The 27,015-nt window shown below is 41.5% G+C and overlaps 4 protein-coding genes across 9 annotated transcripts in view; 3 read left to right on the top strand and 1 right to left on the bottom strand.

Moving 5' to 3' along the window:
• The first annotated feature begins 38 nt into the window (after window positions 1-38).
• Window positions 39-10,082, top strand: teq (Tequila). 3 transcript variants are annotated; one of them, XM_017172805.3, is made up of 18 exons: window positions 39-180; window positions 451-1,024; window positions 1,075-1,269; window positions 1,450-1,689; window positions 1,744-2,223; window positions 2,288-2,845; window positions 2,975-3,217; window positions 3,273-3,740; window positions 3,799-4,893; window positions 4,949-5,419; window positions 5,477-5,737; window positions 7,049-7,651; window positions 7,713-8,104; window positions 8,420-8,575; window positions 8,645-9,416; window positions 9,483-9,575; window positions 9,693-9,776; window positions 9,847-10,082. In XM_017172805.3, the coding sequence occupies exons 1-18, from the start codon at window positions 130-132 to the stop codon at window positions 9,981-9,983; spliced, it is 6,873 nt and encodes a 2,290-aa protein (XP_017028294.1). In that variant the 5' UTR covers window positions 39-129; the 3' UTR covers window positions 9,984-10,082. The 3 variants fall into 3 exon arrangements, with proteins under 3 accessions (XP_017028294.1, XP_017028293.1, XP_017028295.1); XM_017172804.3 differs by having other exon boundaries at window positions 5,477-7,651; XM_017172806.3 differs by lacking the exons at window positions 1,075-1,269; window positions 1,450-1,689; window positions 1,744-2,223; ... (3 more) ...; window positions 3,799-4,893; window positions 4,949-5,419 and having other exon boundaries at window positions 5,477-7,651.
• Window positions 10,083-11,661: 1,579 nt separating this feature from the next.
• Window positions 11,662-14,285, top strand: LOC108078631 (uncharacterized). The gene is made up of 4 exons (XM_017172555.3): window positions 11,662-11,911; window positions 12,257-12,367; window positions 12,425-12,844; window positions 13,994-14,285. The coding sequence occupies exons 1-4, from the start codon at window positions 11,738-11,740 to the stop codon at window positions 14,147-14,149; spliced, it is 861 nt and encodes a 286-aa protein (XP_017028044.1). The 5' UTR covers window positions 11,662-11,737; the 3' UTR covers window positions 14,150-14,285.
• Window positions 14,286-16,714: 2,429 nt separating this feature from the next.
• On the top strand, window positions 16,715-17,315 carry LOC108078934 (uncharacterized). Its single transcript, XM_017173082.3, has one exon. The coding sequence runs from the start codon at window positions 16,860-16,862 to the stop codon at window positions 17,070-17,072; it is 213 nt and encodes a 70-aa protein (XP_017028571.1). The 5' UTR covers window positions 16,715-16,859; the 3' UTR covers window positions 17,073-17,315.
• Window positions 17,316-21,617: 4,302 nt separating this feature from the next.
• Window positions 21,618-27,015, bottom strand: part of bol (boule homolog, RNA binding protein) — a 31,385-nt gene continuing 25,987 nt past the window's right edge. For 2 of the 4 annotated variants that reach the window (XM_017172700.3, XM_070285277.1), the window contains exon 8: window positions 21,618-22,936. In XM_017172700.3, the coding sequence (XP_017028189.1) occupies window positions 22,818-22,936 (119 nt within the window). In that variant the 3' untranslated portion in view covers window positions 21,618-22,817. Of the gene's footprint in view, window positions 22,937-25,240; window positions 26,985-27,015 lie in introns of those variants that run through there. The other 2 variants (XM_070285278.1, XM_070285279.1) reach the window with 1 other exon arrangement.

Genomic DNA, 27,015 nt, shown 5'->3' with positions numbered 1-27,015 from the left:
CACTTGGACGGGATCATAACGAAAAAACTGAAATTGTGCGCATATTCGAGTAAAGTTGCTATCAGCATCGGTGCTATATAGGAAATATTAGTATATAAAATCCAGTGAATAAAGTAAAATTTGAATACAATGGCCAAGTGGGCCATCCTGGGCCTTATCCTGGCGATCCTGCTAGTGGATGTTAGTATTCTTTTTTAAAATAGTGAATTTCCTCAAGGATCAAGTGAAATCTTTGTTAAAATCTGATCTTACAGTAAAGTTATAATATAATAAACTTGTTAAATATCAACACATGTGCTTATATTTAATTTTTAAACCGCTTTTAATTTAAAGTTTCTTAAGAAATTATTCCGAACCCGAAATTGATCCTAATTATAAGCTATTAGCGCTAAATATCGCTCTTAATTGCTTCCAATTTTGCAATAATATTTCATAATTGTGCCTGCGCAGCGACCCGGGGTTATAGCTTATCGATCAGGAGGCAGCGGTTACCGGAGCGGCAGTGAGCAGGCGGAACAAGTGGGGTTATCAGCAGCACACTCAGGGCACTCAGCCTATGGAGGAGAACAGCAGCCGATTTACCAGCGGGAATCGGCGTGTCCACAAAATTTTCAGGGTCTTGTGGCCTATCCCCATGACTGCCATCGCTTTGTAAACTGCAACGGTGGCAGCGCCACCATCCAGACCTGTTCACCGGGAACGCTCTTCAATCCCAAGACTCTTCAGTGCGATCATCCCACCAATGTGGATTGTTCGTCAGCCGGAGGAGGAGCCGTGGCGCCAGCGGAAACCACTCGCTTGGGGCGTTTGAGGCAGTTGGACAGCGATCCCAAGTGTCCCAATGGTGTGAATGGATTGCATCCGCATCCTACGGACTGCACCAAGTTCCTTAACTGCGCCAATGGTCATGCCTTTATCCAGGATTGCGGACCAGGAACGGCTTTCAATCCATCGCTGCTTGTCTGCGTTCACAAAGGTACCGTCAACTGTGGCGGTGCTGGTGGATCAGGATCATCGGGCCATGGTACGTATAAGCAATGCCTATTGTTAATTCGTTACTAACACTCGGGTCAGCCTACTCTGCGGTGTCCTCGGAGCAGCTGGGCTGTCCGCCCGGCACACGTGGCCTCCATCCGCATCCCCACGACCCGCACAAGTATCTGCGCTGCGGCATCGGCGTCCAGCCTCAGGTGGAGCAGTGTCCGCAGGGTCAGATCTTTGACGGCTTCAGATTGGTATGTGTTTACTCAGGCTCCGCTCAGACCTCCTGTAAGTTCGATTTCATTTCTTATCCTGCCTGCCTTCGCTTCGCTTGGTTCATTCTGCTTATCCATTTTGGGGTTTCCTACTCATCCTGCGCTTTGGGTTCATGCTTTGCTACTCTATATACTCTACTCTACTTTATCCTTCCTGTATATTTGTAATGCTAATCCTTCTGCCTTGTACCAGCTTCCGCTTTGACCTCTGCCGCGCTTCAGGTGAACAATCTCCTGTGTCCCGCGGGAGCTGTGGGTCTGTTCGTCCATCCCTTCGATCAGACCAAGTTCATAAACTGCAAGGTTAACATGGTGCAGAGCTGTCAGCCCGGCTATGTGTTCAGCATATCTAGGGGTTACTGTCACCCCAAGTCGCAGTTAGTGGTCTCCGATTATGTGACCTTAATTATCTCTCTGATCAGCCTTGAGTATTGTAAGTCTAATGCAATGTCCTTGAAAACTCTCCTATATTAAGAAATTCTACTAGCGTTTATCCTAACTTCCTGTCCTGGCGACATCGAGGGGTATCACCTGTATCCCTACGATGCCGGCAGGTATGTTCAGTGCTCCGCTGGCGGCAGGATGTCCATCTTGAGCTGTGATCCCCAGAAGGCATTCAGTTTGTCCCAAAGGGCTTGTCTGCCACGTCGTCAAGTAAACCAGGCAGATCGGGTCAAGTTCTGGGAGGAGATTCAGGTTCATACTACGACTACCTACTATCAGGACAGCCAGGGTCGATCTCAGAGTCAGCTCTCCTCACTCAAGTCGTGTCCATCTAATCTCCGAAAGAACTATGCCTATCCTTTCCATGCTGGCCATTATATAAAGTGCCAGAATGGAGTGCTGGAGATTGTGTGTTGTCCCACGGGAACGCTCTTCAGTCTGTCCCAGCACGAGTGCGTGGCTCGACACCTTTTGGCGGCCCATGACTACCTGGATTACGCCTATATCAGTGTTCAGTTTTCGAGTAAGCCCCAGAGGAGCCTATTTTAAAATTGACTTCCAGATTGACAGCTCCTCCTTCTTCTCAGCTGAATTTATGGACGATCTATCGACGGTGACTTGTCCTCCCCAAACCGAGGGTTACTATCTGCATCCTTTCGATTGCACCAAGTACATCAAGTGCTTCAACCAACAGACTTACATTGAGAGCTGTCATCAGGGAGAAGTCTTTAGCATTCCCCAGCAAAGGTGCTTGCCTAAAGATGAGGTCAAGAAGCCCAACGATCGTGTGGAATACCTGATCGAGACAACGGTGACGACAACTCATCATATGACGGAACCCATACCGAAGGAAAAGAGCTTGGACTACGCCGGGGATATTAGCTGTCCGCCAGGCGTTTCTGGCCTTCATGCCCATCCATTTGATTGTGCCAAGTTCCTGGAATGTGCCAATGGGCTGACCTATGTCAAGGATTGTGGACCTGGAACTGCCTTCAGCACAGCGAGTGGCACTTGTGACTTTGCCAATAAGGTGGACTGCAGTGGCAGGAGCTCTTCAGCGGGTCTGAACCAACTCAGCCAGGGCCATCCAAGTCCCGGCTACCCAACGGGCCCAGTCCAGACTTACTCCCCACCACAAACTGCCTGTAAGTCGTGCTCCTAGGGAATTAAGAGCTCTATTCACCTGCTTCTCCATTTGGGTTTGGTTCTCCATATTGCTTCCATACTTTGCTTGCCTGGTTAGATTAAGATGTAATTTCTGTGCTCCCTCCTAGACAATCCCTCTCCAACCTCTGAACACCTGTCAGATCTCTTGTGTCCACATGGGGCAGACGGTCAGTTCGTGCATCCCTTCGACCAAACCAAGTTCCTCCTCTGCAAGGCTGCAAAACTGGCAGTGCAGAGTTGTGAGTCTGGTCATGTGTTCAGCATTTCTTGGGGAACTTGTCAGCCCAAGACGCAGCTGGTCTACACCGATTATGTGTCCTATGTGGTCTCTGAGATCAGCCATGAGCTGTGTAAGTCCTGCGATTGGATACTGATTACAAGTCTTTCAACGTTTCGATCTCCCAGCCATGATCCTCTCCGCTTGTCCTGGTGGCACCGATGGGCTCCATTTGTATCCCTACGATGCCGGCAAATATGTGCGTTGCTCCGACGGTGGCAAGATGTCCATCCTTAGCTGTGGACCGCAAATGGCTTTCAGTTTATCCCAGCGAGCTTGTCGTCCAAGTCGCCAAGTAATAAATGGAGACCGTGTGAAGTTCTGGGAAGAGCTAACGACAACGACAACAACTTACACCTATCAGGATGCCCAGGTTCACCAGTCGCCCCTCAGAGGATGTCCGCCCACTCTTCAGGGCAACTACCCCTATCCCTTCCATGCCGGTCACTTTGTGAAGTGCCAGAATGGTCTTCTCCAGGTCGTGTGTTGTCCCTCGGGCTCTCTCTACAGTCTGTCCAAGCGCGAGTGCGTGGCGAGGCACCTTTTGTCTGCCCACGATTATCTGGATCATGCCTACATCAGTGTGCAGTTCTCGAGTAAGCTCTTCCCCCAATGAACTTCCAAGTGGATACTAGGTGATCTTTCCATCCGCAGCGGATTTCATGCAGGACCTCACAACGCTGACGTGTCCTCCCCAAGCTCAGGGCTACTATCTGCATCCCTTCGACTGCACCAAGTACTTAATATGTCGGGACCAGCAGACCTCCATCGGAAGCTGCGACCAGGGTGAGGTGTTCAGCATCTCCCAGCAGAAGTGCGTGGTCAGGGATAAGGTGACCGATGCCTTTGATAGGGTGGAGTACTTAAGCGAGACGCAGCACGAATTGAGTCAGGAGGCGGATGAGGAACAAGAGCAGGGAAGAAACGGAGGATATCCGTCGAATGGAGCCATAGCACTAACTGGACGTTACCAGCGACCTGACCAAGCTACTGAATACCAGACACCCCCTTACTCTTACCCTTCCCCATCGATTGGAGGTGTCCAGTCCCCTGCTAAGCCAACTGGACAATATCAGCCGCCACCCCACTCGTCGGCTGGATACCAGCCTTTGTCGCCAGTCACTGGAGGATACCAACAACCTCAATATTCCGGAGGATACCAACAAAATACTCAAACTTCTGGTGGTTACCAACAACCTTCTCAGTTCACTGGAGGCTATCAGCCATCTGCTCAACCTTCTGGAGGCTACCAACAGCCTTCTCAATTCTCTGGAGGCTATCAACAAGCTCATCAATCTTCTGGAGGTTACCAACAGCCTTCCCAATCTACTGGAGGATATCCACCATATTCCCAAAATAATGGGGGATACCAATGGTCTTCCCAAGCGCAAGGTGGATCTCATGGCGCTTCTGTACCTAACGGAGGATACCAAACGACTAATAAATTTACGGGAGGCTATCAATCAGCTGGCGGACCCTACTCACAAGGTGGAGCCTCCTACTATCCAGGAGGAGTTCAGCCTTCGGCTCCGCCGGCTCCTCTGATGTGTCCGCAGAGGGTCAACGGCTTGTTCCCCAATCCCTTCGACGCCATGGGCTACCTGACCTGCATTGAGGGTCACACGCTGGTCAGGCAGTGTCTGCCCCTCGACGTGTTCAGCATTTCGCGTGGCTACTGTCTGCCTGAGCATCTGGTGGTCGCCACAGACCGCATTCCGTTCGTCAAGCAACAATCCGAGCAGGAGGATCGTGAGTGGAGAAAACCTAGGGCTAAGACTAGCTCCTGATCAATCTTCCTTTGCAGTTCTGGGCTGTCCCCGTGGGGCCATTGGTTTCTATGTGTATCCATTTGACTGTTCCCAGTATCTTAGCTGCGGTCCCAATGGCATGACTCTGCTTAGTTGTCCGGAGGAGCAGCACTTTAGTGTGTCTCATGGAATTTGCAAGCCCCAGGGACAGGTGCAGCGTGAGGATCGCCTATACACGCTCAATGAGCTGCACATCATTTACGATTGGACTCAGAAGATGATGGCCGAGGGCGCTGTGCCCGCCTGTCCCGAAGGCATCACTGGCTCACTGCCTCATCCTCGGGTGTCCAGCAAATATCTCCGCTGCGAGCCTGGGCACGCCGCGATTTACGACTGTCCCAGCCAACAAATTTTCAGCGTCTCGCGCAGATTGTGTGTCCTGGACGAGAAGCTGCCGAGCCACGATCGGTCCGATTATCTGGTTCGGGTAGAGGGCACATCCGGTGGCTGGATAGCTCCCTCCAATGGTTACTAACCCCTGGGACCAAGTCTCGCTCTTTTTAAGTTTCCCTCTCTGCTTTCAGACAATCGACAGTCGAAGTCCTACGAGACTTCTGGCCGCGATCAGTGGGGCAATCGCTACACAACCAAGACGACAACCACAACTCGGGTGATCAGCGAAGGCGATCGCTGGAGGGATATGAATATGCAGCGACCAGCAGGCATCGGGTTGGAGCAAAACCCTCATCATCAGCAAGGATCCTGGTCTGGCCAGGAAAGCTCCTACGTTCAGCGTGAACCCTCCCAGAATGTCCTCTATGTGGAGGGATCGCTGCAGCCGAACCGTAAATATCATAGTACCTATAAGACACCTCTGGCCCCCATGGCGCCCATTGCACCCAGCAATCCTGGCCAGGTCTACTATGCCCAACCCGTTCTGGAGGAGAAGGAACCAGAGCGAGAAAGGCCAGTTCCCTCTCGCCAAGGATATAGCCGCAGAATTGATCACGGCTCGCCGGGAAACGGCTGGCAACCCATGCCACCACTTGCTCCTCTGGGTGGACAACGACCCATAAATCCCGCCTCTCCTGGTGCTAGCAGAGAACCCGCAAGCTATAATCCTCTTCTATCAGGACAGAGGCCCCTTGACCTGGACTACGATGACCAACAGAAACCCCAAGATCCCTATGACGAAGTTCCGCCCTCCCAGGGGTCGCCCCCTTTGCCGGGATCACCGCCCCGCTTTTATCCAGATCAGTTGCCCAGTGGCACGGCACCGAGAGGCAGTCATTTACAGCCTGGGCAAGCACCAGTTCCTTCTAACTATGATCCCAGGAGTCCTCCAAATCAGCACAGACCAGAAGATCCACAGGGATCCAATGCTTTGCCCTTGTCAAATGAATCTAATCTATACGGCGGTCTCTTGCCTCCTAGAGCAGATCCTCCCACTGATCCAAAAACTTCTCCTTTTCCCACACCGACACCTACTCCCACACCATCATCGCAAACTCCCTTGCCGCAGTTGGGAAGCAGACTGCACACCTTTCCCATATATCCTCCCTTGGGTAATGGAACCGCTCCTCCGCGGAATCCCAGTCACCCCCATTACAGCCCCTCCTATGCTGGGATCTCGCATTCTCGAAATGCTTCCTGGGCCAAAGTGCCAGCTGTGGTGACTAAGACGCCGACTTATGAGCCCGATCCCTTTAATCCCGAAGAGGAGGAGTCCTTTTATGACGACGATGACTTTACAACCACAACACAGAAAAGTGCTCTAGTGCCACCTCCCTTTGACCACAAGTTCTATAGTCCCAACTCTGGGAAGTCTCCAGCAGGCGCTGATCCCAACTCTGAATTGGCCATGAAGGAGGCTCTTAAGCTCATGCTGCGTCCCTATTTCAATCACAGTGGCAATGCCCAAGAGAAGCTGGCCAAGCAGGCTGAATCCGCCATTGTTTCGGTGATTAGCAAACCACCAACTACCACCCCCAGCACCACCACTTCCACAACTCGGAGCACCAATATCCGGAGTACCACTACCCGGAGTACCACTCCAATTCCTCCCTCCAAACCCGACCTAGACTACGACGCCGAACTGATCAAAGCCGGGGAACAGGAGAGCCTGGACTCCGTTGACGACGACTATGTTTTTCCAGATGCCAGGGAGACGGCCCGAACCGAGCAGACCCTAGATCCCAGCTCCACGTACTCCTCGACAAACTTCCACCGGAGCACCCGCCGGGCCATGATTGACACGACCCCAACAACTACAACGACGGCAACAAACAATTGGCATGCGCCTGGTCACAGTCGTGACTACCACCGGCGCCATCCAAATCTACCAGATCCGTTCTCGAAGCACTATCCCAACCACAATCCCTATCCCTCGCCCCACCACCACCAAAAACATCATCCCCATCATGAGCACAGTGCCGACTTCCATCGTCGCCACCCAGAGCTGCCCAATCCCTTCCCCAAGGCCGTTGAGCCAGACCACCAGCCGGAGGAGGAGCAGGAGGAGGATTGGGAACCCAATCCCAATGCCGAGGAAGTGACTCCCAAAGTTGGTGTCCGCTCGAGTTTCACCGAAGATTGCGAGTTTGATTGTGGAAATGGCAAGTGCCTGAAGAAGGAGCAGGTATGCAATGGCCAGAAGAACTGTGACAATGGCAAGGACGAGCTCAACTGCCCACCCAGGGACTACGAAGTGCGCTTAACGGGCGGCGAAAAACCACACATGGGGCGCATTGAAGTCAAAGGTGAGTTGATTTCTCGAATTTGCTTTTGACACTCTACTGAAACCTCTTAATCCTTTTTCAGCAAATGGCCAGTGGGGCTATGTTTGCGATGACAAGTTCGGCCTTAAGGACGCCGATGTTGTGTGCCGGGAACTGGGCTTCCCAATGGGTGCCCAGGAGGTGCGCGGAAGCTCTTTCTATGCTCCGCCAAATCAGGATTTTAACTATGTGATGGATGAGGTCGAGTGTCGCGGCAACGAAACGAAGCTGAGCGAGTGCCCCTTTAAGGGTTGGGGCGTTCACAACTGCGGCGTCGACGAGGTGGCGGGCGTCATCTGCAAGGTGCCGGTGATGAAGTGCCCCAACAACTACTGGCTATGCCACACCTCCAAGGAGTGCATACCGCCGGCCTTTGTTTGCGACAACACCGAGGATTGTGCGGATAAGTCAGACGAATGTGCTGCCGTCTGTCAGGTGGGTTTGCATTTTCGGTTTTCCATGATGGAAACTACGAGTAATAACTTTTGTAGAAGAAATATGAGAGAAAATATGAATGATATATGAAAACTAATGAGACTGAAGGTGTCTTAAAACTATTATTTTTTATAAGGAACCGATATGATAATAAGTGAAAAAATAACGATACATTTTTAGAGATTGTCTGTTGAGTTTAAGATATAATTATAATTTTATATTTATTTAATCGCTCAAAGAATAAATTTTATTATTCTGAAATTTATATAATTATTATGTCTGTCATTTACTACCATCCTTACCTTTTCCTAATAGGCTCCCGTTCAGTATCGTCTGGAGGGCGGACGCAGCCCCACCGAGGGCCGTCTGGAGGTCAAGTACCATGGCGTCTGGGGCAGTGTCTGCGATGATGACTTTAACCAGAAGTCCGCCCAAGTGGCCTGCAACTCCATGGGTTTCTATGGACCAGCGGTGAGAATGTTAAGCTTTATTAATTTTATTTTAAAAAATTATTAAACCTTGTTAATCACCTCCACTCAGACCATCGAAAAGAACATCTTTGGCAATGGCAATGGTCCCATTTGGCTGGACCAGGTCATGTGCTTCGGCAATGAGACGGGTATAGACAAGTGCAGCCACTGGAATTGGGGCGAAAACAACTGCAATCACACCGAGGATGTGGCCTTGCACTGCACCGCTGGACCCCCACCACGTAGCCAGAAGTTATCGCAGAATCCCATAAAAGGCGGTCGGCAGGAGAGTGCAGCGAAATCCTACAATCAAATCGGACTGTGGGAGCGTTCCAGCAAGGCTCTGCGCACACCCCGACGCTGTGGAATCTTCAAGGATGACCTGACCGATGAGTATGCCCATCACGAGGAGCGCGTGGTCCGGGGAAATGTGGCGCAGCGTGGTCGTCACCCATGGCAGGCCACCATTAGAACTCGGGGACGCGGTCACATCTCTAGCCATTGGTGTGGAGCCGTGGTGATCTCCAAGCGTCACCTCCTCACTGCTGCCCACTGTGTGTATGGAACGCAAAAGGGAGCTTACTTTGTTCGCGTGGGCGACCACTATGCCAACATAGCCGAGTCCTCCGAAGTGGACACATTCATTGAGACCTGGTACATACACGAGGAGTTCCGCAAGGGAACGCACATGAACAATGATATTGCCTTGGTTGTCCTAAAGACTCCTCTGAAGTTCAGTGACTATGTCCAGCCGATTTGCCTGCCGGAGAAGAATGGCGAGCTGGTGGAAAACCGTAACTGCACGATTTCCGGTTGGGGTTCCATTAAGGCTGGAGTGTCTAGTAAGAAATTTTTTGTATATTTTATATACACCTTGACTAATAATTATTTTATTTATGTTCCTTTAGCTCCCGCCCAAGTCTTGGGCTCCGCTGAGCTGCCCATTCTTCCGGATCACGTCTGCAAGCAATCAAATGTGTATGGTTCAGCCATGTCAGAAGGTGTGAGGAAATTAAACTATTATGATTACTGGACCGTTTAATTATAGAGATTCGCATTGAGCGTTTTAGACCAGTTTGTGCAGGAATTAACCCCTCAAGTTTTCCACTCAATTTCAGGCATGTTCTGTGCCGGCTTCATGGACGAGAGTGTGGACGCCTGCGAAGGTGACTCAGGCGGTCCCCTGGTCTGCCCCGATGACGGTATACTTTCTTATATATTTAAAATATAACTGAGATGATTTTGAGATTACTTTTTCCTATTTATTCACAGATGGCGAGACCTTGTATGGCCTTATATCGTGGGGCCAGCACTGCGGCTATAAGAACCGGCCAGGTGTCTATGTGCGGGTCAATCATTATATCGATTGGATCTATGAGAAAATCAATGAAAGCATGCAGCGTTTCTAAAGGAGTTTCATTTCCTGATTTCCTTCTTTTTACATGACGAATATTTTATAAGAATTTTGTAAGTGAATTTGCAAAATAAATCAGAAGTTTATAAAAATGTGTGGAATAATTTTGGTGTGAGTTATTATAGACACTAAAATTGCTTGAAAGTGCTTTGAATATTTTTACGAATGTGTTATAACTGGCGGAACTAATTTAGTGCCAATAATAATTAATAAGTTATTACGTTTTTTATAGGTTTATGGGAGCTTAAAAATAATTGGCTGCTTCCTATTCGTTTGGTGAAAGTTCAAACAGCTATGACAGTTATTTAGGATATAATTTTCTTAGTTGGGACTTACGGTAGGAAAGGATAAACAGTTATCCCCCTTGAACTATATCTCAGTTTATACGTACAATTTAAAATTCAAACTACTCAAAACGAAATGTTTTTAAGTCAAAAAGGGCCCCCTTAATTACATAAATTTACATCAGCCAGCACTCCACATTTATTTGCTCACACGAAAAGAGTGAATTAAATCCATAATCAATGCTAATAAAACGGACAACAACAATGAGAGCTTTAGCCGGGAGAACTCACAACAAACAACAACATGGGACGACAATGATTTAATTCACAAGTCTGCAGTGCTCTTCCAGCTACTCATCGTACTCATCCCATTCAGAGAGCTGGGAATCCGAGTCACTCGGTTCTCACCGAGCTGCCTTGTTCTGCTTTTTGGGCCATCATCAATTGCTGGTCACTCAATTGACACCGGACACCAGCGGGGTCAAAGGGGAGCAGCAGTCGGCCTCTGCTACTGGGCTGCAAAAGGGGGCTGTTTACGCGCTGTGTTTGCGTTTTACTCGCCTTTTACTCGCATTCTCGTGAGTGTATTGTGTGTATTGTGCGGGCGTTGCACGCGCGATTGGATGATCAGCTTGGAAAGCGCTACAATTAACTTAATTAATACAACAATTTGCCCCAAAATGCACTGGGAAAAAGTAGCAGATATAAGCAAAGAGCTTATGCAAATTTGAGTAAAAATTTAGAAGGAATTATGGGGGGAATATGAAGGATTGTTGAGGAACCTTTAACTAAACATTCTGAAATAAACTGAATATAAAAACGTTTAGCACTATTAATTTACTTAAAATTCTGTAATTTATTAGTAAAACACGACTTAGTCCTTCAGTATAATATAAAAAATATTTAAGCTAATGGTTTATAATGACTTTAAATAGGCAAAATGTATAGGATTATTTTCCTAATTTAAAACCCAACTAATAACGTGAATATATTTACTATAATATTTTAAAGTTATTTATAACTTATTGATGCATGCAGCTATGATAAGCTTTTTTGCGTTTTGTTTTTGGGTGATCTAATAGACTAAAAATAAATATTTGATCACAAACACGATTTGTTTATTGAAATACAGGTTTTAGATTTCTTAGTTTTAATGTTAAATGGCATATAATATAAATTTAAAGCTTATTTTTGTCATGTTCCTTTTCTCCCTGTGTGATTTGAGCCTGCGTTTCTCAGTGGCTCTCTGTTCATTATTTTTTTTATTTTTCACTTTGGCATTTTATGAGCGAAAGAGTAAACTCGGGCGGTTCCTCGCCTATCTCGCTCCTCATCTCATCTCGCCGAGTGCGATCGCCGGACTGAGTTAAGCTCGAAACGTTGGGATTCGTTGTTAGTTGATCGTGAGATTTCATCCGGAACAGATCGCTTGTCAGTGTCTAAAAAAGAAGCAGAACCTCCCGAAATGTGCAGCAAGTCCTTGGCCATCTTTGCCCTCTTTTGCGGCCTCGTTGCCGGAACTGCAGTGGAGCAGTATGGAAACTATGGAAGTCCCTCATCGATTTCCACCACTCAGAGGAGCAACTCGGAGCTGCGCTGCATGAATATAAATCCCCAGAACTCGGTGGATCTAGATCAGGTGAGAGATCATATTATAGAGTCAAGGTTTATCAGTTTCCTGCAGGCCTTGTCAATATTTCAAAGACTAGTTTAAATTCAAAGAAGCGGGTAATGCAATTAGGGCTGATTTGTTCTAATTAACCCTTTGCGCCCAGAGTGCGCCCAATGTCAATGCTGTAGACGACAGCCACCCAGCCCTGCTGCGGCACTTTATTATTATTTTTTCCCATTTAATTGAACGCACAGCAAGTGGCATGCAAATCGCACAAATGACCCCCATTCGCTTTTACATATGAGTGTGTAATAATGACCAGCCTCCCGTTCTCCTCCAACCATCCACTCATCCATCCATCCATCCATATAGATAATGGGTCTCTGGTATGGCAGCGAGATTATTGTGCACAGCCAAGACTTTCCCGGTATCTACGAGTACGATTCCTGTGTGATTATTCATTTGGCCGATGTCACAGAACAGGTGAGTTATAAAAAATAAAAAATCCAGGAAATCCCAGGTAATTCTTTAATTAAACAGGTTCGCCTTACACAAGCCACCCGCGGATATGGCGGCTATGGCGGAAATCAGGAATACAACCGGAACCAGAACCACTTTGGACGCACCACTACACCTTCGCCCGCTTATCTGGACAGCGATGAGTACCAGACGAGATATAATCAGGGCCAGCAGAAGTACTTGCGTTTGGTGTGGAGCGAGCGGGATAACAATCTGGAGTACACCTTCAACTACACCACAAGTGCCCCTGGGCAGTGGTCCAACATTGGCGATCAGCGGGGCTCTCTGGTCTCCCTGAACTCTTACACCCAGTTCACCGGCACCGTCCAAGTGGTCAAGGCCGTCAACGATCACCTCGTCCTCACCTTTTGCGGCAATGATATGAAGAGCTCCATATACACGGTGGTGCTGACCCGAAATCGCCTGGGACTCAGTTCAGATGTGAGTACTTTTGTTTATTTATAAATAAAATTTATAATAAGAAATTAAGCGCTGAAACGGAGATATCGGAAAAGCTAAGACCTCGAGCAAGCAAAAACTCATCTCTAATTTATTTAACATTTTCGTCTCGGTTTAGAATACCTAACTTTATTACAGAAAACCAAATTTAATTGGTTATAAATTAAGATCTCTTGTAGTTGAAGATTTTTAAACTTTCCGCTTCAGTTTTAGCTTATTGTAGAAAGAAGTACATATTATAAAACTTGAGTTAATAATAACGTTTAATTGTTTAATTCTGTCTTGTGAGAGAAAGATTCTTATCAAGGGAAAGGCAAGCTATTGTGTGTTATATTTATATAGCTTTCTGTGTTGTCTGAAAATGTATTGAATTATAATATACCTAAAAATATCATTTTTAAAATTTTAGTTATTACTGATAAAGCGTAAACAAGTTTTCCTTATAAATAGAAAAATAGAAAAATACTGCTTCTAAGAAAAATTCTGAAAAGCAAATTATCAAAACAAAAAAAGCGTTTGTTTCAGAAAACTATATTTTCGCAGAAATCTTTATCAGTATTTATATATTTCACATATTTATTTTTTATAGAAAATTCGTCAAACAAATGGCGAAAGCTTATCTAAATATAAATGTGCTAGATATCAATTTTTACATATATTATTTTCCGGGTTTAATTACAAAAAATTATTTTTTTAATTGGAAACCTTTACTTACATGTAAATATTTATTTTGGAATATTTCTATCAGTAATAGTTTTGTGAACATTAAATAAATTATTTATTGATTTACATTTTAAAAAGAAATGGAATTTAAATAATTTCTAAACTCATTCATTCAAATGAATTTCATTATTTTCTCTAATTAATTAGTAAAATTTCAATGAGTTTTAAAAATCCCAATAAAATATTGCAATAATTAAATTGCGAATAACATTTTACAATATAAATTTCCCTGCGTACGAGGCAAGTTTTCATTATTATTTTGTTTATAAATACAAGGTCAAAAGAGGTGACTGGGCAGTAAGTTAATAACAAAATGGCACGCAAATCGTTGCAATTCTATTGCATTTTTTCTGAAAACAATAACAAATTTGTTTACGCCTTTCCCTATTTTTCTTTCCCCTTTTCCAGGAGCTGCGCAGCATCAGAAATCTGCTTTCCCGCCGCGGCCTCTACACGGAAACCATTCGCAAGGTCTGCAATGGATGTGGGCGGCTGGGAGGAAGCCTCTTCGCCCTCTTCGGCCTGCTGCTAGCTGGACGCCTCTTCTGGGGACGTGGCCACTGATCGAAGTGATCTCTCTCACACCAGACAGCAGCGGTTTCAATGAGTCCAGCCATATTACGTTAATTTATGTGTAAATTACTTAAGCAATACAGAGAAAGGGAGAGGCAAGATGCACTCCCCGAAAAAACTAACCAAATCGAGCTGTACTCGCAGTGCTTCCGCTTTTAATTGCTTGTCTTGTCAATTAAACCCAATTACCGAGGAGACGGGAACGGTACTGAAGTGGGCATTAGCCGGTTGTCTAGTTGTAGGCGTTAAGTGTTTAATTAATTCTTAATTCAATTAGCTGGGATCTCAACCCGGCGTCTGGAATTTTTGGTATTACTAATTCACCGGAACTAATTCAGAGAGAAGAACCTTTATTCTCTCTAAGACATAACGCCCAAAAGTAGGCAACGCCTGGAGATTGCCAAAAAATGAGTACATACATATTGCTCATACGCCGCGTTGATACAGTCACACACAAAAGCCAATGCCAGTGTCGCTGATTACGTTGTTAACATTCCTCGGTTATATTACACTATCAAACAGATGCCCCTTATCAGGCCTAGGCAACCGCTCTCCTAGCTGATAATGGATTATAGCCGGGTTGAGGGAACCCCCAGCAAGCATGGTCGATAGCCTCATGTTTTTTGTTCCAAATTCACGCGATATTACCTTTCAAAGTTCACAAGTCTGGCGAGTGTTCTGTTTTGGGTTCTTAATTCGTTCCTCTTTGTTGATAAGCTATCAGCTTTGAGAAAGCCTAAGCAGTCTACAGTCTACGCTGGACTGGCACTCGTAAAAAAAAAGAAAATAAACAATCTCTCTTCAAACTCTCTGTTTGTGGAAAAGTTTCGGCCACAAAAATATTCCCCAATGATTCCGGTGATTAATGTCCCTTCGCATGACGAAACCCATTGCATTCGAGCACCAGCAGACAACGTGCCAGGGAATAGATAAGGGCTAGATCGGTCAGATTATTCATCTTGCCCCCGTTGAGTCTGACTCGCACTTGAACTTGAAGTGCGGTCATCATCGGTCTTTGTTGTTGTTTTTTTTTTTTGTTATTGTTTTTGCCATTGTTATTGTTGACTTTTCGATTTTTCGCCCGCACACTTTCTGCCGGATTTTACAACGCCTGATTGCAGTCATAGAAACTCGACAACGTTTTTGTTTTGAAAATAATAATAATATTAATTCACCAGCCGCACGCCGCCTCGCTGCCTGATAAGAGAGCACACGTAGAGTGCTCATGATAGTAAGTATTACAAAAGAACGCAGCATATATGCACATATCTTAGGGTCCCAGGTCCAAGCTAGCGAGCAGGATGTGTCTAAATAGGCTGATCTGACCTCTCTCGATGCCATGAGCCAGCGTAATTTGTCTGGAAAATGTGTCACTTACAGTCGAACATCTCTAAGCCGAACATGACCTACAACAAACGATTTTTCTATTTATTTTGAAGGAGGATTCTCAGACAAACAGCAAACAATTGTCAAGTCTGTCTATCTTAGCTTTATTATCTACTACGAGTACGGTTAGCCATGGTTACAATTCACCCAAGTGCAGGTTTATGTAAGTTTGGAGACCTAGGTCTTGATAATTTCAGTTTTATTTAACCAAGTCTAAAGTTGTGTCTATATATTTACTTGAAAAGAGACTTTAAACTTGGGAATTCTTATAAATTATTAAGGAAATACCTATTAATATTAAAAAATATATATATTTATTGGTGCATACTTTACAAAGCTTTCTATTTATTGAAGTATCTTGAGACTTAAAATTTTAATATAATTTTAAAATGTCTAAAAATAGTTCAAATACAGCAGATTATAAAATTCTCTGGGCATTTCATTGAATTTACAAGTGTCTAAAAATAGTTAAAGGTAATAGTTAAATTAATAATACATATTTAATAATACTTTCTTAATAACAAATATTTAATCGCAAGGATTATGAGATAACACCAAATACTATAACAATATAAAAGTAAATGTATAATTCAAATTTATTTATATATTAATAACATTAGGTATTCATTCCCCCCAAGTTCCCCCTGATAACCCCCGCTAAGTCGCTGTCCCAGAAAATAGGTTAGAGTGGCATAATTAGGTCAGTTCGAGTCGCAGATGCCCGACTGTACATACTTTTTAATGATGATTTACGTCATCGGCTGAGGGGTATTTGTACAATTGTGCAATATTGCGCACAGCTGTGGAGATCAGTCTTTGGACTTTGGCCAGCACCTCGGAAGTGCATTTCTGCTCCTTTTTTCGGTTACGGATACCCACCTAGGGTCTAGACTCTAGACAGCCGTAAACAAGTCCATTTGCCAAATGCCAACAAACTTTGGCCAGAAAATACGTCGCATTTCTCCTCGTTGCAGTTGCAATGCCTGAAAACAGAAACGAAAAAACAATAACCTGGTCATAAGCTAATCAATTAGCAACCCTTTGGGCACCGCCAACCATCATCCGAACGCCTGATAAGCTGCGAACTACTACTTAAAAGATAGTCTTGTGTCCAGAGATAAGGCATCGCCATGTCGCCATGCGCCGCGGCTATAAATACCGGATCCGGAGCGAGCTGGGGCCACAGAAACGAATCGTGCGCGCCCATGAGTTGAACCAGCGAGACGCCGGACAGAACCACTACACAAATCCCAGCCCCAGAGCAACCCAACTGTGATAATTAAAAGCTAGACAAGAACAAAACTCAACTTACAAGATGTCTGCTGCCAATAAAGTGAACCACTTGGTGGGCGCCACCACCCGCTACATTGCCGGCAGGAATGCCGTACAGACGGTCTACTGGAGGACCTCCGCTGGACCCAATCCCAGGATGGTGAAGACCAACAAGTTCTGCGAGTTCGATCGCAGCCAGAAGGCGCCCCAGAGTGTCCGGCTGCAGAAGTACAATCGCAGCTTCCTCCGGGATTGAGCAGACATCCAAAGTACTCCAGTTTCCGCCCTAATGACAAGTTCCTAATGTAGTTCTCCTCTTTTTTTTTTGCGTGCACTTTGTATTTATTGTGTATAGTATTTTGAAAGGCGATATATGTAGGGTTAATCGAATCCAAAACGAAGCCAGCGCTTCGATCTGTCATGTACCTTGGCATTAAAAATAATAACAAAGATTAAAAAATAAATGCAAATGCTTTCTAGCGCGTAGTATTTACACGAATATATTGCGTCGTTTTTCTGCGTCATTAAATCATTAACTCGAATGGGCAATGACATCAATCGATCGGCAATCGATGAAAAGAAAGAAACAGCAGAACTTTGTAATATTCGGTTTATTCCTTTTTTAATATTTTATTTATTTAGTTTTATATTTTTATTTCATACATTGAGTTCTCGTATATATATAATTTCTTGGGTTTTATGTTTATGCTTTACTTCCTTTTGTATGTAATTATTTTATATATAATTTTTCATTTAGTTTTATAATTTCGTTTCTTTAGATATCGTTCTTACTTATTTGTTATAGTATATTCTCGCGTTTTTTTTTTTTTTTTTTTGTTTAGTTTAATTTAATTTAATTTGCTTTGTGGGTGAAATATGTTGACGTTAAATTTTTGGTTTTCTTTTCGCTTTTTTTGTTTAATTTTCCTCTTTGTTTTCGTTATGTTTATCGGGTTGTTCTTTACTTAAAATTACAGCCTTTATAAATAATTATTTTTTTATGCTAATTATCTTGGTTTTTTTTCCTTTTTTTCGAATTTTGTGTTCTCTTATATGTTTTGCTTTATACTTTTTATTTCGCTTGCCGTTGTACTACGTATTCATTTTTCTTTCGTTATAATTTTACTAAATATATATATAGAGACTTTTCCGCATCGTACTTTGATGGATCTGAATAATTTGCACACATGTATGTATATAATATATATATGTATATATATAATATAATTGTTATCTAAATATATACTCATATAGACCTCATATATATTTATTCATATTTGACAATTTCAGTTGGGCTTAGTGTCTGGCTTTGCTCTTGTAGTGTAGTGTAGTTCTGGTTTTCAATTTATTTTTTGTTTTCTTTCTTTTTTTGCACACGGAAGATTTACACACATGAATAAAAACCGAAAAAATACACACAAAACTTTGTGCATTTCCTTAGCTAGCTTTGGTTTCCGTTTTGATACTTTCTTTTGGAATATGTTGTGTTATTTTGTTTATTTATATGACCTTTCGTTTTTTATTTGTTGGTTTTTGCCTAACTCAATTCACATCAAAACAGTTTTCGTTTGGTTTATCTCAAAAGAGAAAAATATATATTAATTATTATCTTTTGTATTTTACCATTGTTTTTATTACTCTTATTTTCTTCCTTCTGGTATTTGGTTTTTGATTAAAAAATATTGCAGCTCAAAATTGTAATACTTTGGTTTTCCAAGTTGAATTAAGTTACTTTACTTATGTCCCCTCTAAAGCATAGAAGAACACAGTAGAGATCAGTTGGGTTTTTCTCTATAATCGTCCCCCGTGCTACCGCTACGCCTACGTCTATCTCTTGATCTAATTTCCCTCGTTATATTATAGCGCCCTCTGCAATCTCCTTGCTGATATCTTTTCTTTAGTGGGCTGTAATTCATTCGTTTCCGGTTCCGGATTCCAGTTCCGTTTCCGTTTCCGGCCCTCTGTTTCTATGTGTTTCTGTGTCGTCTGCATTACGTATTTCCTTGACTCTACTTTTATGCTGCTCAGTATATAGTATATGTATATATAGACTCTTATGTATGGTAAATTGTTTTTACTAGAAATGTTGTTTTCTTTTACGGAAGAATTTGGATACATTTTCTTAGTTCTTTTTCGTTTTTTTAGTTGTTTTTTTTCCACTTGAGTTTAGCTAAAAGTATAATTTGTCTAGTACTTTACTCGTTACTCTTCGGCTAATCTTGCTATGTATTTTTCTTTTGGGCGCTTTAATTGGCTTAACATAGGTGTATCGGTGATCGGTATCGGTATTGGTATCGGTATTCGGTATGTGTCTAGATCGCGGCCTCACTATCCTCTCCTCTACTTGTGTATTATCCTGCTTCCTTATCTCGGCTTCAGCACAGTTTCTCACAATGTGCAACTTGCACTTCGATTTAATTTTTTTTATTATTATTATTTATCCTACACATGTACAAATGTGTGTGTATATAATTTGCAACAGAATTTCGGTTTTTTTGGGGCAAGGATAATGGGTTTCTTGTCAACTCAAATGGAATATGGAACGGGCTTAATGGACAGTTTTGTCAGCAGAAGGCAGTAAACGAAATTCTGTGCAAATGTCTGACGAAACAAGGTCGACTAATGAATCGAAAATTAAAGCAATAAAATTGCATTTAAAATTTAACAATTTCTCTGTCGTTTCTTTTAGTAAATTCTTCAGTTTGTCTTTCGGTGTTTGTGTGTGTTTATGGTGTGTGTGTGTGTGTGTACTCTTGACTAAAAATACTCAACAATTTCGTTTACATGAAACCATTTTAGCTACAATTTATATATGCTTGTATATATGGTTAAATATTTCCTACACATTTCGCTTTCAACATTGTTAGAAAAACCGTCTTGTTTTTAGTTCGTTTTAGTTGTTGTTTTGCTTTTCACCATTTGCCATGTTTTTATTAGCCTCTCGCTCTAGAAATTGCTCTGTATATATCGCGATATATCGTAATTAGAAATCGTTAATCGAAAAAGATACTTTTGCTGACAACAATGATCCGAAAACAGATTTGGTGGCGGGTTAATGCTGACCTCTACCGAACTAAGGACCTAATAATGGATCGCTAAGGGACAGCAGCGGCTATGTAATGCACCTAGGTGTGTGGGTGTGTTATCAGGGCTGCCCCTCGATTAATCGATTAATCTAAAAGAGTTCGTTGCACGTTTATTGTATTCTTAGGCTCGTCCTACACTCCAAGCTTCTTCTTTCTCAATTGCCTTCCGAAATAAGGATCTCTTTATAATTAATACCTGGCTGAATCTGAATCGATCCCAGAACGCATACTTATTTCGTGTCTCTGCTGGAGGATACAATGGGGACTTTTCAATCTTCTCTATACAATATTCATCACATTTTCATCTTGTGGGGTTTTTCTGCCTAGTTCTGGTTGCTAATTACTTTATTTATATTATTGCTGCGCCGTTTTATATTCGTTAAGTTACTAATGTAAGTACAATATCATAAAAATAAAAATAACACTGTATATTTTGTTATTTACCGTTATTAATTTCATTTCGCTCCGTTTTAAATGTTTATAATTTATGCTCTTGTATTTTCGGTTTAGTTTTTATGCTTGGGTTTTTTCTTTCCTTTTGCTTTTTATTGTAAATATAAATATATATAATATATATCTCAGGTTTTCCGTTTATTAAGTACAATATAATATAACCATATACAAAGCGGCGCCCCTTACACAGTTCCCTCTCCAAATCCGAATCCTGCAAGTCCTTGCCTTGGCCTCCGACCCTCCAGGGCGTGTGTGTGGCATTTTGAAAAATTCGTAAACGGTTAGTACACTTTTAATATTCTTAGTTATTTTTTTAGCGTCAGTCTTGTGTAAATTAAATTTTACTTCAAAAAACGTTTTAACGCTCACACACACACACAGTGGGCCGCATGCGCAGTGCGCACAGTGGGCCTCCTGCTGGCTGGCTGGCTGGGTTGGTATTGCTCTGCTCTGCCTGCCCTCCGCTTTCACCGCTGCTCTCTCGGGCCGCTTCTTGTTATAAAAAATTGCTGCTCGGCTTTACATATACATATATATATATTCATATATATATATATATATATATTTAATAAAATGTATATAATATATATGCGTGTATACACATACAAGGTTTATTCAATTCACACGTAGACGTTTGTTAAAAAATGCATTTTTCTTATGTAAAAATGTTCTGCCATTCCAATTACTTTACCTTTAAATCCCTCCCTCGTAAATATTATAATTTTTGGTATCTGATTACGGATTTCCTTTGTGTTGTTGAGACGCCATCGAGAGATATATTGTTCTTGTACATTTTATATATATATATATGTATGTCTGCATGCTTATCAGATCATCTAAGTGTATGTAGTTTAGTATGCCTCTGTTTTTTTTTTTAAGATTATAATTACTCGTACTCGGGAAGATTAAGTTTACACACGGTAGTTAGAGAGAGAGATAGGAGCGAGCTTAGCAAATAATTTGTAATTGAACTACATTTAGAGTTTAGACAAGTTTAGTCCTAATAAATTGCCGCGCCTTTTGTCATCGACCTTTTTGAGATTAGAGCTAATTTGACACAACCGTTTAATTCAACTATTTTATTCATATCTTAACGATTCGCGCTTTTTGCTACTTGATTTTAGCCTTCTTAGTCCTCATTTGCTACTGAAAGATTCGTTGCTCTTTGTGTTTCGCAGCACCTGGAAAGTATGCTACACTTGATCAGGAAGAACTGAAAGAATAATAATAATAAACTGAAAAAAAAATAAAACCAAAGTTAATAAACCAGGGTTCCGCTTTTGTTTCGGGCTCGTTATTTTTTTATTAGCTTCAAAGCTGGGCATGAACATGATAGATTTGGAAAAAAGATAACATATCACAGATTTGGCAAAACGAGATTCGAAAATCGCGAAACTAACACAGATACCAAAATGGAAAGCGCAAAAAATTTAGAAAATTCAAGGGTCGATTGGACAGCGATCAACGATCAACGAATAACGATCAACAATCTGTAATCAACGATCAAAGATCAAGGATTAACAATCAAAGATTAAGGACCAAAGATCAACAATCAAAGATCAACGATCATAGATCAACAATCAAAGATCTACGACCAAGGATCAACAACGAAGGATCATAGATCAACGATCAAAAGTACCATGAATCGGAGTAAGAGTTGAACCCGAAACGAATGCTAATGTCATCGCTGGGAGGTGGTACGTGTCTTCGCTCCAGGGCCAGGCATTTCCAGATCGGGTGACAGCAAGGACACTATATTCGGGTCTTTGGTGGTGGTGTGATCACAATGGTAATTTTGAAGAAGTTGGGATATGCTTCGGTTGCTTCGAATTGAACTCGGGATGATATTCGGTATGTGGTCACAATTATATATATTCTGTGCGCGGGGAAACGAATTTGTTGAGATTGAGTCTTGTGCCCGCTCCATATTCTGATCCTGAATCCTGTGCCCTTCTCTGGCCTGGCCCGGCGGCCGCTCCTCTCCTCCTCCTCCTCCTCCTCCTCCAGTCGTCGCACGCCCACACTTGCTGCCACGCACCCTTTCGCTGTCCAAAAATGTAGTACTAGCAGTAGTAACTTGCGAAATTAACGAAAACATAAACGAGAACAAACAACAAAATGAACAATTTTAACGCAGAAACACAATGAAACCGAAGATTCCCCGCTGGGGTCCTGAGCTTTCGTTTTGGTAGGTGGTCTTGGTGGTGGTGTCTCTTGATGAAAATGAAAATATCAAATAACGCAAAACGATTAACAAAGGGGGGGTTTAGTGTTTGGCATCGCCATCGTCCACGTTCTATCGATGATATGGGGCTTCCTATCCATCCATCCAATACTAGTTCTGATCCTATATCTACCTCTGTCCTATGATTCTACTCTTGATCTCGATATCCCCTCCCCCCAGCGGCTGCTTCTGCTCCTCTTACTCCACCACACAAAGCTTAGCCGGGCATGGGTCTTTGTTATAGTCGGGGCAGACTGCCGTTCGAATCCTCGTACTCCGTCCAGGAATTCGTTGGCGACTGGTGTGAGTTCGTCGATGGCAAGTGATGGTGATGCAACATTGGCGGCGAGTGATTTTCTGTACAAAAAATATATTTAAAGTAGGGAAGGAAGGATCCAAAATATAACCAACTAAAAAGTAAAATAAAAGCGAACCAAGGCATGTTTTTTTTTTTTTGTTTACTTTTGCATCTTGTTTTTTTGTGTTTTGCATTTTGCTAAAATTATTAAGTAGCTGTTGCTTTATTGTTATTGCTATTTATGCGTTCTTTTCTGCTTTCTCATTTCTCATCTCTATATATATTTATAGGTAGTATAGTGTGAGTGTGTGTGTGTTAAATATGTTTCGTTTTTGTTTACTTCTTGTGATGATCATGGGATATTATCTTCATAATATGCATGTATGTATATATATATATGTAATTTTACACAACGCGAGAAGCTCATCTCCCTCTCGCCCATCTCTTGTATATATTTTTTATGTAATTGCTGAATTCATTTAGGTAGGTAGGTACTTAGTCTAAAAACATTTGTGCTCGTAGTTGAGCTGCACTTAATCAGTTGATGTTCCTTCATTAAAATATATATTATTCTTTGCGCTATGATATATATGTATTGTATATATATATAATTTTCACTTCACTTTCGCCTCTCTGCGCTGCTTTACCCTCGTCTAATTGCTATTTCCTTTTGTTGGTTTGTTTGTTTTTGTTACTTGCCATTTGTTCATTTAATATATATATATGTATATATAATATAAATATTCACTATATATAAACTAAATAGATTTTTTACGATGGGACAATCTGCTCTCTGCTCTCTGCTGTTCAGTAAAAACTTAAGAACTCCGTCGTACAATAAATTGAGTTTACAAACATTTTACACTCGTTTCTCGTTTCGTTTTGTTTGTTTTTGTCAGCAAAAATGTTCATTCATTCTTTAATTAATTAATCGTTATGGTTTAATTATGCCTTGGCATTATCTTTATAATGTATATATATGTATATATCTGTATAATATATATATTTAATATTGTTTTAAACCTAAACAATTTATTTATGAATTTTCGCATTTTCAAAATATCACGTATATACTTAAGTTACGCCTTGGATTTATTAGTTTATGATCTGATCTTTGTGTGGATAAGTCTGCAGAAGAATTAAATTGCTGGGATGTTTGGATAGTTTGATGTACTGGATGTAAAAAGAGTGATGAATCGAACTCAATGTAATTTCCTCTTTCTTTTCTCCCAGCAATTGTGGACTCTCGATCGAATCATCCGAGTGCCTTTCAAACTAAATAAAATCCCTATTGACTGACATACATGTAAGTACTCTCTCCTGGTTGGTGGTTTCTATGTTGCTTCTTCGACTTGATTTCAGTTTTCTTTTCAGTTTTAGTTTTTAGTTTTTAACTAGAGCATGCCTTATTGAATTATTGCTTTTCATTTCATTACATTTTGTGTTGCTTCGCGTTTCAACAAAGAGTGATTACTAATTATTGTTACAATTCGATTTAAAAATGTATGCATGTTTTGTTTTTCTTTTTGTATTTAACTATTTAACAATTTAGTAAAAATTTGTCAACAAGTTTTACCCCGAAAAAAGAAAAACACACATTTGCGGTGGCAGCACACGAGAGTCTCTTATTTTCCAAGTTGACCTCGGCGACATCTGTTTTAGCAGGTATTTCTGAAACCTCTGGGTTGGTTTTTATTACGATCGATATCGATGGCGAAATCTTCGCGAAAACAGTGGGCAAATAATTTCGTTTTTCTCGTCTCAATAAGGCAATATACGTTAATATATATATAAATATTTATTTCGAATTTTCCGCTAAGGTATTTCATTCAGCCAAATTATGCACCAATTATTTTTTGTTTCTTCTCGTTTTGAATGGAATTCGCTCGCAGGTCCGCCGCCGATCCGGAGAGCGCGTCCTGCCCCCGCAAATGTATCTTTAAATAATTTTTTGGTTAACACATCTTTCATCGCTTTTGTTTTTAGCTTTTGCCTTTTCTTTTCTTTTCGTTTTTTTGATTAGTTTGATGCCATCATCATAACAATAGATACAACAGAATTTTAAGTATGTGTAGAGACAAAACAAAAATGATAAATCAACATTTTTGCAGAGCTCGCTTTTGCTTGGTTTTTTTCTTTTTCATTCTCTTGTACATTAGTTTATTAAATTGTTATATTATTTTCTTCGTACATATATTTAACTATATTCTTGTGTAACACACACCTATGAGTGTCTATGTATTGCTTGAGTTTATCTATTTTCCTTTCGCTAGAGCTTTGAGTTTAGCTTTCCTTTAATAGTCTCTCTAATATATGTGTGTATGTTTTTCGCATTTGTTTTATTTTTAGCTAGCATATTTTGAATATCTTTATTGTATTTTTTTTTTTTTGTATTTTCTCTTTTATTTTTTATTCTTAGTTCACTTTTTGCTTGGCTTATGTGTCTACCTTTTCTTTTTTGTTGCTTTTAGTGTAAGTATTCTCGTTTAGACTAAAATTTCGTTTCAGTTTCTTTTGCTTGGCTTACAAGTTAGTTTTCTTTTTTACTTACCCCACGAACTCGGTTCGGAGAGTCAAGGATTAATTCCAAATAAATTATATCCTTGACTTTCCGCTCGAGATTCGTGGATGTGCGTAGGTGTGGTGTGTGTGTGTATTTGACTTTGTCGTCTTCTTATTTTTGTAGCTTTGTATCGCTGTATGTGTGTGTTACATTTACTTTACGCTTTCTATATTGTATTGTATATGTATATGTATATAAATTAATTTACGCATAATATTATGTCTTTAATCTTCGATCGCTGCCCCATATATATAGTGTATGCGGGGTGTGTGTGTGTGTGTCTCCCAGTTATTTCCTATAGTATATTTAAGTATGTGTTGCTGCACGGTGTGTGTATTATTCTTTTATAGTTTAAATACGGGTTTAAGTTCTGTCTTCTGCCATAAATATCAGCTGCCTTTCTGACTTTCCCTCTGCACACACACACACTTTATCCTTATGGGTAAGCCCCCCTGCTGCTCCTGCCTGCACCTCCGCTAATTGCACATCATAAATGTTTCCTCGACCAAATGTTATCCCCGTCACTCACTCAGAACACACCACACACACATTAGCAGCAGCAGCAGCCAGGATGGTTCCATCTTTAATAACATAAGCTGCTTACTTTACAGCAGTTTGCAATGGCTTTCAGTGTGTGTGTGTGAGTGTCCTTCCTCCAGAGCTTCTACGATTTCCTTTGACTAAACATTTCCGAAATTGCAGCTGTTGGTGTGTTTTTCATGGATGTGTGTGTTTATATATATATAAATTCTATTTATGCTTTAGTTTACTTTTGTTGTAGCTGTTTTGTTCTTGTTGTTGTTGTTGTGGCTTTGTTATTCTGGTTGTTGTTGTTGTAGTAGTAGTAGGTAGCATCACTATTGTTGCTGTTGCTGCTGCATCCTCAAAGTTAACATGGATAAATACCTACAAAATAATCGGGAAAAATCGTTGGATACATATATATATACACACACATATATATATTTAGATTGTAGGCATTATTCATATTTAAGCATTGTATATGCGCTTTTGTGCCATCTACTACTACTATTTACAATCATTCTCTGCTATTTACAGCAAGCAAAACCGAACAGAAAATCGAAAGGAATCGAAGAATCGAAGGATAACAAAAAAATATAGATAATTTCCCTCATGGCATTCAACTAATTTACATTACATGTTCATATATATTTTTTTCTCTACATATCATATATATTATATATGCGATGTGTGGCCAAAAACTAAAGCTCCAAACTTAGCATAAATTAAATTAAATCATAGGCATTAACATAATTCGTAATAAACTAAAATTATAAACTAGGAGAGTGCGGCTGCTGCTGCAGTTGTAGTTTCGATCAGAGTTGGAGGGGCATATATCGTAAAATATAGCGTTTTGTAGTTGTTCTCTCATCTGCATCTGTCAGATGGTTGTTGTAGTTGTAGTTGCAGTTGTTGTAGTTGTTGTTGATGTAGTTTTATGGTTTATTATTCAGGGCAGCTCTCAACGAAAAATTGGCGACTACGAAAATTTGTTTACTTTTTTTGTTTTGTTTTGATTTAACCTATTTTGTAATGGTTGATTATTATTATTGT

The sequence above is a fragment of the Drosophila kikkawai genome, chromosome 3L, assembly GCF_030179895.1.
Source record: "Drosophila kikkawai strain 14028-0561.14 chromosome 3L, DkikHiC1v2, whole genome shotgun sequence".
Classification (NCBI taxonomy): domain Eukaryota; kingdom Metazoa; phylum Arthropoda; class Insecta; order Diptera; family Drosophilidae; genus Drosophila; species Drosophila kikkawai.
This window is presented reverse-complemented; position numbering and strand designations above follow the sequence as displayed.